Below are 18,907 nucleotides of genomic sequence, written 5' to 3' on the forward strand. Positions count from 1 at the left end.
CATGTGCTTTTTACAGTGTTGCACTGGTACATACCTATAGGATCGTACCAGACAGACATCTGACACGTGACCTGTCTATAGTGTTTTCCAATGAGTGTTGAATATATGAATACAGTGCAGGCCAGAAGAAACACTTAATATTATTATATTTATATTATATTTGTGAGTACCATTACAATTTTGCATAGAAGTATAAACGTAATGTTACCTTAGTATTTTTTTTTCTATCGCTCTATTATTATTATTATTGTTGCTATTATTATCACTGTAGTAGTAGTAGTTGTCGTTGTGGGAGGCACACATGGCCAGCCCAGATACTGTACAGAGGCTTTATGTCCACGCCTTCTTCGTCCCATCATTACGGGTTCCTCATTCACTCCAGCCAGGCAGTCTGAGAAGGTAAGACGTCACTAAGGCTTTTTATCAATTGGTCCCGGTACATTCACGACCAGGACGCGTTTGAGCCTGACCCAGAGCGTCTCGTCCATTTCTCTCTCAAAGCCCCGCTGAACGCGGCTCTTCCTTCGTTAACTCACAACGCGTTCATGTCTTCTGAAAGTAGAGCCGACGCAAAGAGTCCGCTGCGCTTTGCACATTTCCAATCGCTCGCGTTGTATTCGTTTCCAAATATTTGAGGACGTCTTTAGTGACGCACATGCTGCGGGAATGAGCGCCGCAGCTGCTGTTCTGTAATGGTTTGTAAGGAACTGGACCTTTTGAGTCGCACTTTTTTGACAGCATAAAAATAAATATGTTCATGCCTGTGGTTATGAAAGCACTCAAGTTATTCACTCAAGTTAGTGTTGTTAAATTGATGAAGCCACACCCACCTTACTGTATTGACATAGCTTCATAAGTATGTTTTTAAGCATAACCTATTTGTGGTAAAGTAGAGTTTAGATGTTTGTTGTTCTAATAACACCAGTGATTTTATTTATTATTTAGTGTGATAATTCAATTTAATAGGCTACATGTTGAGATGGCTTCAGAGGGAAGTAGAACTTATCTGTGAGAAAGTTGAGTTAAAGCCATGTACGTTATTGTGTTAACTATTTAGCATATTAATTCAATCTAATAGGCTACATTTTTCTAAATATTAATTAACAATAATGTGTGTGTGTGTTCTTTTTTTCTCCCCAGGATTTTCAATGGCGAAATTCTCTCCCTGTACTCGCTTCACCCTTCTTCTTCTGTTACCTCATTTCCTGAGTGCATCACCTGTCACCTCAGATGATCTTCTAATTGACACCGGGAATGGGAAAGTTCAAGGGAAGTTGCTTTCTGTGCTGGGTGGTAATGTTAGAGCATTTTTAGGAATTCCTTATGGGAAACCACCTGTGGGGAAACTGCGATTCAGCCCTCCAGAGCCAGCAGAGAGTTGGGAAGGAGTGAGGGATGCCACCCAATTCCCAAATTCATGCTACCAGGTGCTGGACAATACCTTTCCAGGTAGGGTACATGTTTACACGGGTGGGCACAATGCCTACATATGTAGTTTATTGTGTTGTGTACATGTAATGCAGGTTATTCAAGTAGGTTCGTTAAAGCCCTGCCAAAAAGACAGCCTATATTTGATAACATTTAATTTGTTTGTGCACACCAAATTTCATTTTGTGTATAAAAGTCATTACTGTGTGCAAAAAAGACATATATCAAATATAATGTGCAAGGTCTTCTCTGGGTTTCAGGATTATTATATTTTTTAATTTTACCGTTAGCTGCATAGCATTTCTTGGTAAACAAAATATGTAGTGTGCGAGTATGTTGGTAATTGAGGTGTGATGCAATTCAACACACAAACACACATTATACCTTCACCGCGTACCTGCTTTGGCTTTTGTGCGTGTACACGTGTACTTTGGCGAGGGTACTTGGAGAATGTTTTCATTTGGTGCACTGCAGTAAACATCTTCACGCCTACACGTCTATTTAAAATGTATTTAGGCTGTCATGCTTTCAGATATTTCTGCTTAAGCGGTACTTTGCGTTCAATATGAATATTGAACGCAAAATTCCACTCTGAACAAAACACAAAGTACTATTGTTGTGCACCAAGCATGATTGATGCAAACATGGAGTGTCCTTTGGCCTGCCGGAGCAGGGCTTGCCTGAGAATGCTCTTCTTTTTTTTTAGAAGGCAAATATAACCTTTGATATTCCAGAATAATTAATATCAATAATTTACAGAAACATTAAGTGCAACAGTCTACCTTTTCTCACCTGTCAAACACACATCACACCTCATAGCGGCATAGTGTACGTGTACAGTGGCATATAGTCTAGTGTGCATGTACATAAACGTGCATCCTTTGAATCGTGAGAACATTTCAAAATGCCAAAGTTTGAGAGGACTACTTTTCAGCAGGGCATGAGGATTTAATTAGTTTCTTCTCATATGTTGAATTCTCAGCTTGAGCTAATGAAAGATAGTAAGAAAAATTAAACACAATTATCACATACATGAATTTGTAGTACTAAACATGACAAGTGAATGGGGCCATCCATCAACTTGGCATGATGGTTCAATCTATGATTTCATTGGTTCTTTTTCACAGTTGGATGGTTAAATGGTGCTACCTTCAAATTGCGTCGTGTTTCTTGTGCTCACAAGGAGAGTCCACACAAACCGCCCCTTCTTTTGGTATTCACAACCTCGTAAGTGACGACCAGTTTGCTGATTTCTTTCAGAAATGGCGGTAGTAGAATACATTTTTTGTTGGATTGTAACTTCATACATTGGAATTTTATATTATGTCTTAGGGAATGGTGCTATTCAGCACCAGCAAAATATTTCCCTCTGTATTGCCTTTCCTGCATTTTTGTTACCCGCTCACTATGGTTTGCTAAATTGTTAGCCTCGTGGCCTGTAGACTTCTAGGCACCCACAGCAATATCCATGTGGCTGTTGCCTAGCAGTGAATACAATGTACACAACGTCGGAACCACAAGCTCATGAGCTCCATAAGAAGGCAGCATGTGACAAGGCACCAACAAAGGTCACCTAAGTACATGCTTGATTAGGAGAAGACCTTTAAAGACCAATGTACCATCTTAAGATAGGCGTTTCAGTGAGGAGCGGCAGTTATATAACGCCATGCTACATACACACACAAACATACTCACACACACAAACAGCATGTGAATGAATACATTATTTATTACTGTGTTGTAATACATCTTGGATGTGAATGGCAAGAAACTGTGTGGTGACATTTTAGCAGTTGAGCAAACACAATTATGCATAAACAAGCACATAAGCACACACAATTTGACACAGGCCAAGTCCCCACCCAAGAGAGGGGTTGGGTCATGAATACATATCTATTTGTAGACACAGCCACCTGTCAGGGATTGTTCAGTAGCCAGCTTCAACCAGTGCCAGGCATATGTACAGAAATAATGGCCAAATGTACTCCAAATATAGATATGACAACGCAGATAGAGATTGATGTTGGACCGCTATTCCCTCTTTGGACAAAGTGGTGCTTGTTAAGAGGAACTAAACTTCTTCTGTAACTGTTTGAGAGCTATTTGTCGTAAACTGCCATATGAGTTAAGTGAAACATCAGCTAATGTAATCTAAAAATACAGTTTTACTGTATGACTGAACTATGTTTATCTCAAAATATATGAAGGAACAGAGATAGGAGTGGATATCAAGTGTTTGATTTCTAGTCCCAATCAGTCTAGTGACACTGATAAATATTCTCTTTTTTTTAAAGGGTTCCAAGGTTCAGAGATGTGGAACCCAAACACTCCTCTAAGTGAAGACTGTCTGTACCTAAACGTCTGGACCCCCCGTTTCAACAAAACTGAGCCCAAGCCCTCCCCATTGGCTCATGTCCTTGTCTGGATCTATGGAGGTGGGTTCAGTTCTGGAACATCCTCCCTGGACCTGTATGATGGTCGCTTCTTGAGTAAATCTGAAGATGTTATTATAGTATCAATGAATTACAGGTAAGAACTGAAGTAAACTTAAAAATAAATAAATAATGAGTGCACATAGTTACTGTATGGAACTGAAAAACTCCCTGATAATCATTAACAAGGTGAATATCTGCAGTGTTTTTTCCCTAGGTTTACAGCTTTGGCGGGGTGGGGTGGGGACACCGAGACAAACACTTAAAGGAAACATGCTGTTTATTTCTTTTAATGACATACACAAAGTGTGCAGGTTTTGTCACTGCAGTGTATTTTTCTTGGCTTTTGGAAGAACATTTCCATAGCCTCTCAGAAACGTCTGGCCCATTTATCGAGATCCGCAGGCAGGCCTGCAAGATGGTCTCTTTGCAGCCTGTTGCAGATGTTTGTCTTGACCTGCAAATACATGAACTGTTAGGCTTTAAAAGTGATAGCTGATAGCTTAAAATAGTGAGAGCTTAAAGCAGCAAATCCCATTGTGAAAAGTATTTATTACCCTGTTCACAGGACTGTCAGGGCGATGGAAGCCAGCAGGCTCATTGTTGGGTACAAAACACCAAACTCCTCATATTTTGAGGACAGTTCTGACAGAATGGCCAGCTGTGTCTTGTTTTGAAAAGGTTCAAAGTGATATCAGTAACACAGTTTATTGTTCATGATAATGTCATGTGAACATTTCACATTTTTAAGTTACCCTGAGTGGACCAGAGACCACTTGCTGTACTGTATTTTATTTATCTATCTATTCCTTCGTAATAATAATAATACTTTGAATTTATATAGCGCTTTTCTAGACACTCAACAACGCTTTATATAAGACATAGACAAACCAAACCAAACTAAATAGAAAGACAAGAAGCAAACAAAACAAACAAACAGAACATTTCCTGTAAAAAAAAGGAAGAAAAAAAAAAACTGGAGAAGCTTTGCGGAATGAGTCATGTAGTGGAGGGTAGGGTGTATAAGTTATCAGGTGAAGGCGAGTTTGAAGAGGTGGGTTTTGGGAGCCTGACGGATGTGGATGGGGGAGAGGGGTTTCCAGAGGGGGGGTGCAGCAGCTGAGAAGGCCCTGTCACCCCAGGTCCCGCACTTGGTGCAGAGTTCTATCAGTGAGACAGGTCGAGAGCGTGGAGTGGGGGGTCATCAGCATAGCAGTGGAACTCAAGACCATGATGATGGATGATTTGTCCAAAGGGGAAGGATGTAAATGATGAAGAGGAGGGGACCAAGCACAGAACCGTGGGGGACATCGTGGGTGACTGGGCAGGTGGAGGATTTACAGTTGTGGCAATGAATTGATGTTGGTCTGAAAGATATGAGGTGAACCAGGAAAGGGCAGTGTCAGTTATGCCAAGGGAGAACTGGAGACATGAGAGGAGGATGGAGTGGTTGACAGTGTCGAAGGCGGCACTGAAGTCAAGGAGGATGAGGATGGTGAGGAAGCCAGAATCAGCAGCGAGAAGTATCATTTGTGATTTTCAGTAGGGCAGTTTCTGTGCTGTGTTTTGAACAGAATCCGGATTGGAAGGGTTCATAGAGATTATGGAGATTGAGGTGGGACTTGAGTTTGGACAGGAAGGGAAGGTTAGAGATGGGCCGGTAGTTGTTGGGGATGTCAGGGTCAAGACCAGGTTTTTTCAACACGGTGGTGACAGCAGCGAGCTTGAGTTATGAGAGCAGAGGACAGTGTGGAGTTGATGGTGTTTGTGATGAGAGGGGAGAGTGAGGGGAGGCAGGCCTTGACTAAGGAAGAGGGAAGGTGGTCAAAGGCACAGGTGGAGGTCTTCATGCTGGAGACTATGGAGGAGAGATCTGTTTCAGTGATTGATCTGAAGGATGAAAGTGAGTGGATTGAAAGTAAGGGAGGATCATGTTGAGGGCTGGGGGGGGGGAGGTAGTAGAGGAGGAGGGGGCAGCCAGCTGGTTGTGTACTGCAATGATTTTGTCATTGAAAAAGGATAGGAATGAGTTGCATTTGCTGGTGGTGAAGGAAGTGGAGATGGTGTCCATGGGCTTGAGGAGTTTGTTGATGGTGGAAAAAAGCCTTTTGGCGTTGTTGGAGCCATATTGGATGATGGAGGAGTAGTGAGAGTTTGTGTCGTTGGTGCAGTTTGAAGGCATCAAGGTGAACAGTGAGTCCAGTTTTATTGGCAAGACGTTCCAATTGATGGCCCTCTATCAATTGGAACGTCTTGGCAACACTCGCAGGAGACCGAGTGTTGCCATCTTCACCACCCTGGGCCATTTAGTTTGTTTATTAAAAGAACAAGGTGTAGGCCTGTGCTATAGGAAAGAGAACCTTACATTACTGCTGTTGTAATCTGGCGCTATATAGAACATTAAATTAAATAAGATTAACTCAACCTTCTCAGTGGGGGCAGCGGGTGCAGTTGGGGGGCGGGGCGGGGCGCCCCCCTAATATAATGGTAGGTGAAACACTGATCTGTGAGTTGGATCTCTTCATCACACTTGACACTGGATTTTGCCTACATTAAAAGTTGCAAGAGGTCATCAAAAATGATAGTTGGTGCAATAAGCATAGCATAGTATGTATTTGAAATTGGCTGTGGAATCAACAAGATAAGTGTAGGTGGATTCACCTTTAGTTAAATGCTGTCAACATATTTCCTCATTCTTGTGCTCATTTATTAGACTCGGAGCTCTTGGGTTCCTGACTACTCCTGCCGATAAGAACGTCCCGGGCAACGCAGGCCTGATGGACCAGCGCTTGGCCCTCCAGTGGGTTGCCAAAAACATAGCTGCTTTTGGAGGGGATTCTACAAAGGTAAAACTAAGTGTTGTCCTAAAATCAGATAATAAGAGTTGTTTATACTTTTGAACAAACCATAATACTAGCTGTTGGCTTTTGTATCCAGGTGACTCTGTTTGGGGAGAGCGCTGGGTCAGCATCTGTGGGCTTCCACCTGCTCTCTGCAGGGAGCCAGAGTCTTTTTCAAAGGGCTGTGATGCAAAGTGGCTCTCCTAATGCACCCTGGGCCAAACTCAGCCAGAATGAGGCCTGGCACAGGTAGGGTGTACTAATTTAGATTTGTTAAGTCTCATTGAATGTTTGAAGCAGTAACTTGCAACCATTTACATTAAGATAACAATCAAATGAATAGAATACTTTCACAGCCATGAAGTGTTCACTTTCTTTTTTTTATTTGGTTCTCTTTCTCAAAATGTGTCAACAATTTTATCCCTCACATTCCTCCTCATTCCTTCTGTCAACGATTGCCTTGCTCCCTCTCTACGTCAATATACAGGTCTACGATGCTGGCGAAGCTACTGGGTTGTCCCGAATCTTCTCCATCTGATATGAAAGCTTGTCTGCAGCAGGCTGATCCTATGGAACTCACATTGAAGCAATATGATGTTATCATATGGCCTTCACTCATAGGCATTCCCTTTGGCCCTTACGTTGATGGATACTTCCTACAAGATACAGTCGAAGTATGTGTGTGTGTGTGTGTGTGTGTGTGTGTGTGTGTGTGTGTGTGTGTGTGTGTGTGTGTGTGTGTGTTTGTGTGCGTGTGTGTGTGTGTGTGTGTGTTAATGTAGTTAATGCACAAGAAACAGGTGTTGGTGTGTTTTCACAACAATGTGACCAATGTCAACACTGAAAGCAATTGTCAGCATTTTAAGAACTATATTTAAAGCCTGGCACACTTGCAAACCTTTAACACATGGAAATACACTGAAATTCAGTTGACACAAGTACACATCTAACAAACGTTGACCTAACCAACTGTATCCTGGTATCAGCAAAACATCAAAACTAAGCTCAATGGGTAATTATTGCAGTATTTTTTTGACAAAGAAAGTAGGAAAAACAACCTTCTTGCATTACAAACATCAACCGCCTTTTTGTTTTTCTCTACAGGCATCGCTTAGTACCGGTAAGCTTCCAAAGAAAGATGTGCTGTTTGGCATAAACAAGGACGAAGGGAGCTACTTCCTAGTTTATGGAATTCCTGGGTTTAACAACACCGGTCAGAGTCTCATCACCAGAGATGAGTTCCTGAAAGGAGTGTCAATTTCAATGAAAGATGCAAGTGATGCCACTAGGGATATGGCCACGTTTCACTACACTGATTGGACAGATGAGAATAACAGGATGAAAACTCGTGACTCGCTGGGGAGTCTGGTTGGAGACAAAATGATTGTTTGTCCTGTGCTAGAGTTCGCTCGGAGGTAAAGAGCAATACATTGGTATATACTCGCTATGTCTTGCACATTAACCTCAGTGAATCTGACCTGCACACTTCATATTTACAATTGTTCATTTAACTTTATTTTTGACAGATATATAAATATATATTATCTATAATTGTTTTTATCTTTTATATTTATGATGATGAGTTTGAGTAATCCATGAAATTGAAGACTTATTAGATACCAAAACGCAACACAATACCAAAACGCATAAGTTGTCCTCTTATTCAAATGGATGAGGGGCCTGCATTTTCTCATGCAGGTCTCGTCTGTCTGAATACTGCCCTATCCAACTGGATGGTCCTAAACATTTTTTACAAACCGTCAATCCTCATTTCTTGTACTTGTGACACATGTTCATGTTTTATTTTCTCTAATTAGCCAGACCTAATGCAGTGCAAAAATAGTTCAATTGTGTTTGTTCATTTATGTATTACCAGGTACTCTCAACGTGGTGGTAAGACTTTCCTTTATTCATTCGACCACCGGTCGTCCATCAATGCTTGGCCAGAATGGATGGGCGCTATGCACGGCTATGAGATAGAGTTTGTCTTCGGGATGCCTCTGAATGCATCACTGGGATACACGAAGAATGAAGTGAACATGACAAAGAAGTTTATGAAACACTGGGCCAACTTTGCCCGGACGGGGTATGCATAATCAGATAGACGATCAGTAACGCAAGCTGTTGGTGGGCCCTCAGGGCACTGTTGAATTGTCTTGATTGGATGTTTTCTTTGTCAGGAATCCCGGCATTGATGGAGATAACTGGCCCACGTTCACCCCTGAACAGCAGGAGTATGTCACTCTGAACACCAACCATCCAGAACGAAAGAGGATGCTGAGAGCTAAAGAGTGTCAGCTCTGGAACACATTCCTTCCAAAAGTACAACAAGTCTCAGGTTAGAACACCTATCACCAGTGGCGACTGGTGGAATTTTTTTTTTGGTAGGGCCATCCAATCAATTTCAGCAAACATCCCAGAATAATTCAATGCAAAAAAAGTATCAAACACACATTTCTACTTTGCAGTTAAATATTTAACATTTATTTAGTTAACACAATTTAGTATATTAATATATTGTATGAATAAGATGTACTTATTATGTCAGTGTTGGAATAAATGTTAAATATTTAACTACAAAGTAGAAATGCGTGTTTGCTACTTTTTTTTGCATCAAAGCATTCTGGGATGTTTGCTGAAATTGATTGGATGGCCCTACCAGCTGGTAGCGACGTTCACTTTGCCCAATATGGCTGCTTGACGGAGTTATCCATGTGTGTCCTGGTGTTCTCATGTTTTCTTAATTCTTCCGACAAGTGCTTCATGTCCCTTACTCCCATAACTGTCCATGCTGGATCTGTCCCCGTTGATTTTACCGGGTCGGGTCTTCTCTGAAGAGAAGTGCTTGCGCCGTCATGTCTAAAAAAAAAAAAGAAAAGAAAAAAGGCGCCTGACGAGAATGCGCAGCTTTTGGGCCAAAGCTAAACCTATTTTAGGATGCGGATTTGCTAAATTGTATATCACTGATTCATATCTTTAATCAGTAATAGGCTAAACTGCTTCTTATACCCGTCTATTCTGGGCCAAAACGATTTGGCCCCAGTGCAGCTGAGACACACAGACAGGCGGAGAGGTCGTGCAAGAAAAGCATATATTTTGCGCAGAAAAATTGTACTGGGTATATTCCATATCTCCAAAACACAAATATTGACAATTTGTATAATTTATAAATATAATTAATATCATTATTTTGTATTTTTTTGTGGCTCAAGGTGGGTGGGGCCAGGCCCCGTGGCCCTCTATTGGCCAGCCGCCACTGCCTATCTATCATCTATCTAACTTCCCTATCTTATCCATCAGTACTTCACAAAGAGTCAATACTACAATCAACACAAACCTATATAGTTATCTGTAGTAAGAGACATTGCGTCAGACTCTGCCAGGAAAGCATTTTGCCTTGTCTTTGGATGAGATTTGTATCCAGGCTGGCTCCCCTTCTCCTCACCACAATGCTGGAGGCCTCAGTAGTTGTCAGTCATCACTTCAGTGAACTCTGATCACACACAGTGTGAATAATATTCATATATCTCTCTATGGTGGTACACCCTGCACCGTCTCTATCCAGAATTGACTTTTAGTCTTGTAATAACTTACTGACTGATCATGCAAAATAGCGCAGTTTTTTTTTTTTAGATTCATTTCATTGAAAGTGACAGGAACACATCATGTAAATATATGTAACTAAACAGATACGTGTGCATATCCGTACACATCTTACATTTAGAATACAATGTAATAAGTCCTTCTCTCTGCCTCTTTCACCACAGATGATCTCCAGTCTTGTCTTACAGCAAATGGGATTCTACTCCACTGTAACTACACCTTCCTCCTCATTTTATCAGTCATAACTGTGACCTATTGATATAGAGAAGAGACCTGTGTTCTATACAGCCATATTCAACAGCTTACATAACATATAGTTGTTTTGGTCTTTACTGTTTTTGTGATTACAGAATGTATGAAACTTACTGTATACGGTGTGTGTGCTTTAGTTAAACAAATGCTCCTGTTTGTTGTAACTGTTCTTTCAATAACCAGCATTCACAGCGACAGTATCATTAAGAGATGCAGCTATTCACATATCATGGTATACCAACAAGAGCCTCCAGCTCTGCAGGCATTTAATTTTCATAAGTGATCAAACAGTTCCATTTATTTTGCAGGTGTTCGTGCTCCATAATTTTTAACAAACAAATAGTGGTTTAAGTTATGACCTGCACATTTAATTTAGCAGTCAGCTACCAGTTTATTTCGACTTGTCTTTCTTTGAAAAAGTGTTTATATACATTGTGCTTAGAGTAAATGCAGAGTAGAAGCTGATTTAAATATTAGAGTGCACTTGTATTGGAACAATCAGTTTGTGAACACCATGCAGTTGATTCCAATCAATATAATTAAGAAGCCTCACTTGCACTGATTATTATTGTTGTTACTTGTTTAAAAAGTCAAATATGTCCCAATTGGCTATCACCACTTCCATATATAGTAAACTACTTCATCACTATGACAATCAGGATGCTCTAGTTATTATCAATGTGTTGTTGATTGTATTTATCAGTAAAATCCATGAACTGATTATTAAAGATTTGGATATAATGATGCATCAACCATGAGGTCTATCTTGACTGATTTTACCCGTGCTCCTTCCAGCACACATACACACAGATCACTCACATGCTCTTACGTCCTCTATGTTGAACAAAGGTTTATTAGTGTTTTGATTTCACATTTGGTGTTTCTGTAAGGGGGGGGGGGCTAAAAAGAGGTATGAATAAGATGTTTTCTTTTTTTTTTATCTTATAATAATTTTTATTTCAGCTGAACAACTGTAGTTAAACTGAATGTGCGGAATTGGCAGCTTTTTGCAAATTTCTACATCATGTTCTATTATCAGATATGTTTTCTGGGATGTGCAGGGGTCAGCAGTTTCTTCTATCAGAAGTAAACATATTTGAATGCAAACGTGCATACAATCTGGGTGTCTCAACTGGCATTTTTTGGGAGTGCAAATGTGTACTATTGTCAGAGAGTCATTTCATTCACAAATAATATTAAGCAACGGATAGCATTATGTAAACTTCAAGTTGTTTGTAGTGTCAAAAAACGTTTGGGATTTTCCAAAGCGAATCACATTTTCGACAATGTGCCTCATCCATACTAGTTGAAGAGAGAGAGAGAGAGAGAGAGAGAGAGAGAGAGAGAAGTACTCCAAAGACAAGGAAGACAAAAGGGATCTTAGTAAAGTACTACAAGGAAGTCTTCGAAGGTACAGTCACAGAGTTTGTTTGTATCTTCAATATGTTAAGTCAAGGTGATGCTCCTCACTTGGCATGACCACGGGGATTGAGAAAGGCTGAAGATGAACACAAAGAAAAAGTGGGCGACTGTTTTAAACTTTTTTTCCATTGCTTATCAAATGGGAATGAGCCTGTGGAACAGCAAGGTTTGTGGCATTATCCTCGAGAAAACTATAGTTTCATCGTGGAATGATATACAAATACCTTTTTTGAAGGACGAACAGCTGCTTCACTGGAGGTTAGTTGTTTTGACTCGTGTCAGTGCCACAGTTTAGTTCTCAGACATGACACTTTGACAGATATTAGGGATGAGCTGTGATTAATGCGCATGACAGTGACAGCTTCATTAGTTAAGAGGGCAACACCTCCCACTGCGTGACATGTGAAATTACCATTACCAACCCCGAGGCATAGCTGAGGCTGAGCAGACAGTCGAAAGAATGACAATTCTTGATGTGAAAGACCAACATTTGTTTCACAAGACTGAACTGAGTGGAGAGTTCAGATCCTGAAAAAAAGGTACCCATTTATATTTTAAGCTTTGCATGCAATTAAAATTGTTAATGGAATACCACAAGGAGCACTCACTATTTACTGGGAGAAAAAAGCTTTCTTGGGTTCTTGATTTTAGGCATTTCATAATTTCTTTTCTTCTTCAAATATCCATATAATGTATTTAAACCTTGAACAAAGTGTATTAAAGCCTGAAAACATCACATAAATATTCATGCACACTGGGTGTGTGGGTGCCAGTGTAAACAGGAGGTAGATCGGTCATGTTTGATACTTAAGATCTTCTATATTTCCCACACACTAAAACAAGACTGCAGGTCTTCCTCTATCTTTCCTTCAAACAGCAAAACCTCAAATGTACACAACACACTTACAAATCAAAGTTTTACTAGATTATGGTTCAGAGATTTGGTCCACATAAATCTCTTACTAGTTTCCTCTCGGTTTCATTGTTGTCTGTTTCCACACTCTGCCGGGTGGCTGGAAGTCCATGTTCGTTCACAGTTTTTTTGTGAACTTCATAATAGTTGTGCTGAACAAAACAAGCATTGATAAGAGGAGGAAATTACTTTCTTCTTTTGTCCGTCGCCTTCCTCGAAGCTTCAAACCGTGACTTCAAACATCCACTCAGTAAGGCTGATAACGTCGCTGGACAGGATGCTTGCAAAACGCTCCAATTATAGCTCGCTTCCTCCGCATGTGAAGCAGTAGTAGAATTATAAAAATGCAGAATTTAACAAGACAACAAGATCACCGACGCATGTAATATGTTATCAATGATAAATTAACCACTGGTAGTCGATCGATTATCAAGGCTGATGTTGTTTGTTTCCTTCTGGTGACATGACGGATCAGGGAAGGACATGTTGTGACTGTTAAGAACCAATTAAGTAGCTTTATACGGGTGTCTACGCCATCCTTTTCAAAGGTCCTCATTTCTGCCGAGTTTTTAAACTAACAGGCCGTCAGAAACGTTTTCAAACGCCTACATTTTTAGTGTTTTAAAATTTCGGAGTGGTGTGGCAAAATATATGCATATATATTTATATTCAAAACAAAAAGGTAGTTGTGGTGATATAGCCTTACTTCACCATCTAAAGGAGGCAACCACTTGGCGCAGGGACGTGCAATCAGAGCAGGCAGAGCCTGAAAATAATCATTAATTACAGCCCTACATGCAGAATGTAAGTGTAACTGCATTTTCACACTGACGGGCACACGCAATGCAGAGTGACATGCAATTACAGTACAGGGACTGATCAAATGTTCATACTGTGTACAACCTGTTCAGTCCTCTCTCTGAGGTATAACGTTTTCAATTTTGTAAATCTGATTGTGACCTGATATGTGAAAAGGCCCTCTTGGAATTTTCCTATATATATATATATATATATATATATATATATATATACACATCTGGGCAACTGTGGGTCAGTGGTTAGCATGCCCGTCTTTCAATCAGGGGGTCTTTCAATCCCCGCCCTAGTCGATGTGTCCATGAGCAAGACACTTAACCCTGCATTGTTCCCTGTAGCTGTGTCTACAGTGTATGAATGTAACATGATTGTAAGTCGCTTTGGATAAAAAGCGTCAGCTAAATGACACGTAATATATATATACTGTATGTGTGTACCTTATTAACAACATATGTACAAAAAACACATGTTGAATGCAAAATATAATATATATAAACATATATATGTATATATTTACATGAGTAGGCCACCACATGAACTCATTCCCTTAGACTCTTGCAATACTGCTCCGACAGAATACAGCTATTCAGTTCAATCTCCTGTATTTTTTGTCAAAGACCTGTAACACCTTCAAGGGTTTTGTCAGGAAATGACGCCCCGGGAAAGAGCAGCGCTCAACTGGTTAATCCCATAAAAAGAAGCGTTTAGACGTCCCCCGGAGTTAACCAGAAAACGCTATTTGACACCACGACTAAGCGAGATGAGTCTGACCTCGGCTGTCATTTGAGACAGAGACAGCCATCATTCAAATGAGACAGGCAATTACGAGAAGGACAAATCCAGACAGCTAAAGAGAAACAGAGAAAGAAACAGGGAGGTACAGGAAGCAAAAAAAAAAAAATGACGGCAGGAGGTGGAAGAGATATTGGGGCTACCGCAGCAGAGGGAAAGAAATAAACACACAAGTCTGGGAAGAGAGAGAAGGAGAATAAATATGATAAAGGAACACACAGAGAGGGACTTTCAAAATAAGAAGGGATTTGGTGACACTGAACGATACAAGGAGAGTCAGCCGTCTTTCATCAGGCTACTGATGAGTGGAAGCGAATAAATATAATAGCATCATTCCATGGAAATTGAAAAAGGTCTCTGAAACATTTTTTTCTTTTTTTAAAATCATTTTTATGCACACTGTATGGTTTCTCCCGGGGAATGGGCATGACTAAAGGAATGGAGAAGCAAATATAAACACAAACTAGTCAGAAAGCCATTGTCCAGCCTCTCATTTGCCTGATGTCAACTTTTCCCTGACCTCACGTCCTTCTGTTCCACCAATTATGTCTTCCCATACTCATTCACCCTTAAGGACAGACATCAATGTAACAATTCTGAATAATATTTGTTGTGCTGTGCTGGGTTGCATCCTCACAGATTATAATAGTGCTATCAAGCTTGATTTGTAAAGTATACTTCTGCAGGATGGAGCAGCCAGGGTGGGGGTCGGCAACCTTTCCTATCCAAAGAGCCATTTTTACCTATTTTCCACCAAATAAAATGTGTCTGCAGCCACAAAAGCTAATTTATATCACAGCCTACAAAGTTGTATATATAGTCATATTATATATACAAACATTATTGTGTGTTGTATTTATGGAATTATAGAACAAGAATGACAATTCTTGACTTTATGTTGCTATTTTATCTGTTATGATGAGAAAAAAATACACTGTCAACACACAACTATATAGGGGTAGAGTGGTCGTCCTTTAACCACAGGGTAGTAGGTTCGATACCCGTCCTCTACACAGTTCGCATGTGGAAGTGTCCTTTAGCAAAACAATGAACCCCCAGTTGCTCTCCGGGCGCTTCACAGCAGCCCACTTGCTCCTGGAATGCTAAGTATGGTTTAAATGCAATAACTTATAATTGAAATAAAATAACTCTGATATAAATAGGCCATGTCCACACTACTAAGGTTCCGATTTAAACCGCATATCTTTTTCTACGTTTACACTGAGCTGAGTTTTAGACTAGAGCACCGAACATGGAGGAGTTTGGAAATCTAAACATGGTGTGCATGCTAAGATCTTGTCCGTTTATTAAAAAGAATACAGAGTTATTCATAGTTATGCTTGATGTGGGTGTGGCTTATACATCAGTGATTATTATTAAAGTGTCAATCCTATTTTATTTTTTGTCTTAAATTGTTTTCTATTGCCATTTACTTTCAAACATATCTTTAAGTTCAGATGTTCATAGAATAGCAAAATCAATAGTTAAACCATGTAACTGAATTGATCAAAAGTTAAACATAAAATGTGGATGCCAAAGGAGGTGGTGCATGCTGTGCAAGAGGGTCCAGATGAAAGTAAAGTTCTCTGAAGTGTATATAGTTTATATAAAAGATAACGCTTTAGAAGAATCTGAAAAGCTTGTATGCACTTTTAAGATGGTCCCATACTTCAGCTCATCATATTACACTGTCAAGTAGTGTAAAGTGGAGATCTGGTGAAAACGCATAAAAAGCTATCACTGATGAACCTCACGGAGTGTCAACTACAACTCTATGTCTTTAATATATCTAAATATAATATAATCTATAATGTTTGTTGAAATTCCTTCACATCTGCATCACGCAAAGTTCTGCTGCTTTGTCTTACTTTGGATACAGAATAAAATGTCTTTCTCTGATTATTATGAGCCAAGATCTGAATGTATATGGAGTGCCATTTTCATATGAGTTATAGGCATATTCTTGGACATCTATCCTCAATGGAAATCGGAGAGCGTGACACCACTGTAAGGAGCTAATTGAGTTTATAGTAGCAACGTATGCATGATGTCTTTGTTTCTAGAATTGACTAAATTATGACTCTGGGAGGATGTGCTTTGACATTTGTGGTACATTGTGTCAAATGGGTATGAGGGGGGAGGATGCAGGCGAATATCACCAATGATATGTTATGTTAATATATAATTGATATCTACATATTTGCCATTCCTACTGTACAGTCACTGGCTCGGCTATCCATAATGTGTAGCCAGAAAGTTGGTCACACACAATGTGCTGTGGGTGCAACGCACTGCAGGACGGACATGGAGGTCTCGGGGCAAACCAGATGACGTAAGATGATGTGATACTAGCACGATAAGAGGCTGGAGCCAAGTAGTCTGCTGAGTTTAAGTTCAGCACATGTGAACTGTGTGCTAATTTGTAAGACCGACACAGAGTTGTTTAATGACCACCATGGTTACCAGGGTAATTAAACAAATCTGTTTGTCTTACAGTGTATTGCAATACCATTGCCTTAACACCAAGAAGATACACTGCTGGCTTGACCTTGTTTGGCAAAGGAGGGGAAGAAGAGGCTGCAAGATGATACATCGAGGTGAATCGCACGTGGTGTAGGAGTCATGTGTCATGTTATAGATTTGACAATTGGTTTGCTTTGTGTAATTTCTATTTGTGGCCTTGGCTTAATGAGAACAGCTGCATGTGTGTGTAGTGATGAGATATGGAGTGATTCATAGAATAATAAAGAGTAAGACTTTAGAGGTGGACTGTCCACGGTCTATTGTGTCTATTGTGACTGAATGACAAGTGAAGGTGAAGAAGGAATTAATCGGCAATTACACAATGGGGCGGTGACAAAAACCTAAATGAACAAGTGGCATTACAGTGGGTGCTTGAGCTAATCTCTGCACAATTAAAACCTTTAAAACATTAAGCTCTATTGTGAAATCTTTGGATTATGCAAGTTTGACATCTGTTCCCTGTCTCGGAGCATCCGGATAGAGACAATAGAGATCAATGTTATACGTACAACTTCAGAAGTGCGTGTAAGTTACAATGCATCCTCTAGTGGCTGCACACTGGGACATTACAAGCCATGTTAAATGAATGCATGATCTGATCAATATAACTAAGGTTATTGTTGCCCTAGCTCTATGAGCACATGCAGAGATGTTTCTTTGTGGTGCTCATATTTAATCTATTAATCCCCAAACCCCAGGGATAATGTGGCTCCCCTGCATCCCACAACATGCTAAACATGTTGGGAGCCTGATATTACAGTGAGTGTTATCGCGTAAAGCACCTGTGTTGTCCTCTTGCTGTACTAAACCCGATGATGCTGTATGCAAGGTGCATTATTCTCCTAAGTTTTGCACTTAAATTAATGATGTTTACTTCATGACTTTTTTTTTTTTTTTTTTGGTCAATATTTCTTATTTCTTTATGAAGCATTAACAATAGCTCTGTGAGTTTTTAAAAACCTAACAGCATGTACTGCAACCTCAGTCAAAGTAATCACAATCAGGCGCTTAGTTCTCATTGCTTTATGAATTCTCAATAACGTATTAATTCATCCCTTTATCACACAGACGTTTCAAACGGCTTCACTAAGATCAAAGTGAGGATAAAAACACATGATTAATGAATTAAATAACAGGGAATGACATGATATTATGATGTTATGTTTTGATGCACATGTTCCTGTGTGGAAACATCAGAGTTATAATATCACAATCAAGTTTTAAAGATCATCTTGCAATGGGATCACACCCAGCCTGAATGTCAAATCGGGCCAGGGGGGTAAAGTAACAAATTACAATGAAAACCGACTGAGAATTAACCTTCAGGAACATGAAACAACTGACGAAAAAATACAAAGATTGGTGGCAGATAAAACTGTGTCACTTCAAAGGGACATTCCTCAAATTAATATACGACACAACCACAAATACAATATTTTCATCACGTCTTCTACATCGTTTCTACAGTTTGAGGCTTGATTGGCGCGCTTATATTTTCTTACCCTCTACCTTTGAGATTTAAAATTTAAAAGCAAGTGACACCTAATTTTCCCATAACAGTAATCGATGTAAACAACCATTAATATGCATTTTTTCTTTCTTATTTTCTGGAAATTCTGCTGAAATGTGCACTTTGGTTGAATGGAATCTTGATTAATGACATGCTGTGACGATGTTTATAGGCCCCAGCTGGCCAGCTTTGAACCAAGAACTATGAGAGTGACTCAATAGGTCACCCAAACATAATATAACATATATACGTAGAATATGTATTAATCTTTGTTGGAAACGTAATGCTGGATTTGCTATTTGTCCATTTGTTTGTTTCTGGGGGAACGAGGCGATGCGGTGTGATGATACTGTGTACTTGATGAAAAAGTCGGAAA

The 18,907-nt window shown here is 39.9% G+C and overlaps 1 protein-coding gene across 1 annotated transcript; it reads left to right on the forward strand.

Moving 5' to 3' along the window:
- Positions 1-371: 371 nt before the first annotated feature.
- On the forward strand, positions 372-10,852 carry LOC117741570 (cholinesterase-like). The gene is made up of 10 exons (XM_034548680.1): positions 372-399; positions 1,141-1,449; positions 3,723-3,957; positions 6,574-6,706; positions 6,798-6,949; positions 7,188-7,374; positions 7,805-8,115; positions 8,577-8,786; positions 8,881-9,038; positions 10,468-10,852. The coding sequence occupies exons 2-10, from the start codon at positions 1,149-1,151 to the stop codon at positions 10,560-10,562; spliced, it is 1,782 nt and encodes a 593-aa protein (XP_034404571.1). The 5' UTR covers positions 372-399; positions 1,141-1,148; the 3' UTR covers positions 10,563-10,852.
- Positions 10,853-18,907: the final 8,055 nt, after the last annotated feature.

The sequence above is a fragment of the Cyclopterus lumpus genome, chromosome 13 (assembly GCF_009769545.1).
Source record: "Cyclopterus lumpus isolate fCycLum1 chromosome 13, fCycLum1.pri, whole genome shotgun sequence".
Taxonomy (NCBI): domain Eukaryota; kingdom Metazoa; phylum Chordata; class Actinopteri; order Perciformes; family Cyclopteridae; genus Cyclopterus; species Cyclopterus lumpus.

What these genes read in the sequence shown, in the direction of transcription:
- LOC117741570 (XM_034548680.1), top strand. Translation starts at nt 1,149, where the DNA reads ATGGCGAAATTCTCTCCCTGTACTCGCTTCACCCTTCTTCTTCTGTTA. An exon ending in TCCTACAAGATACAGTCGAA is followed by an intron (nt 7,375 to 7,804) that starts GTATGTGTGTGT and finishes TTTTCTCTACAG; the next exon opens with GCATCGCTTAGTACCGGTAA. An exon ending in AAAAGTACAACAAGTCTCAG is followed by an intron (nt 9,039 to 10,467) that starts GTTAGAACACCT and finishes CTTTCACCACAG; the next exon opens with ATGATCTCCAGTCTTGTCTT.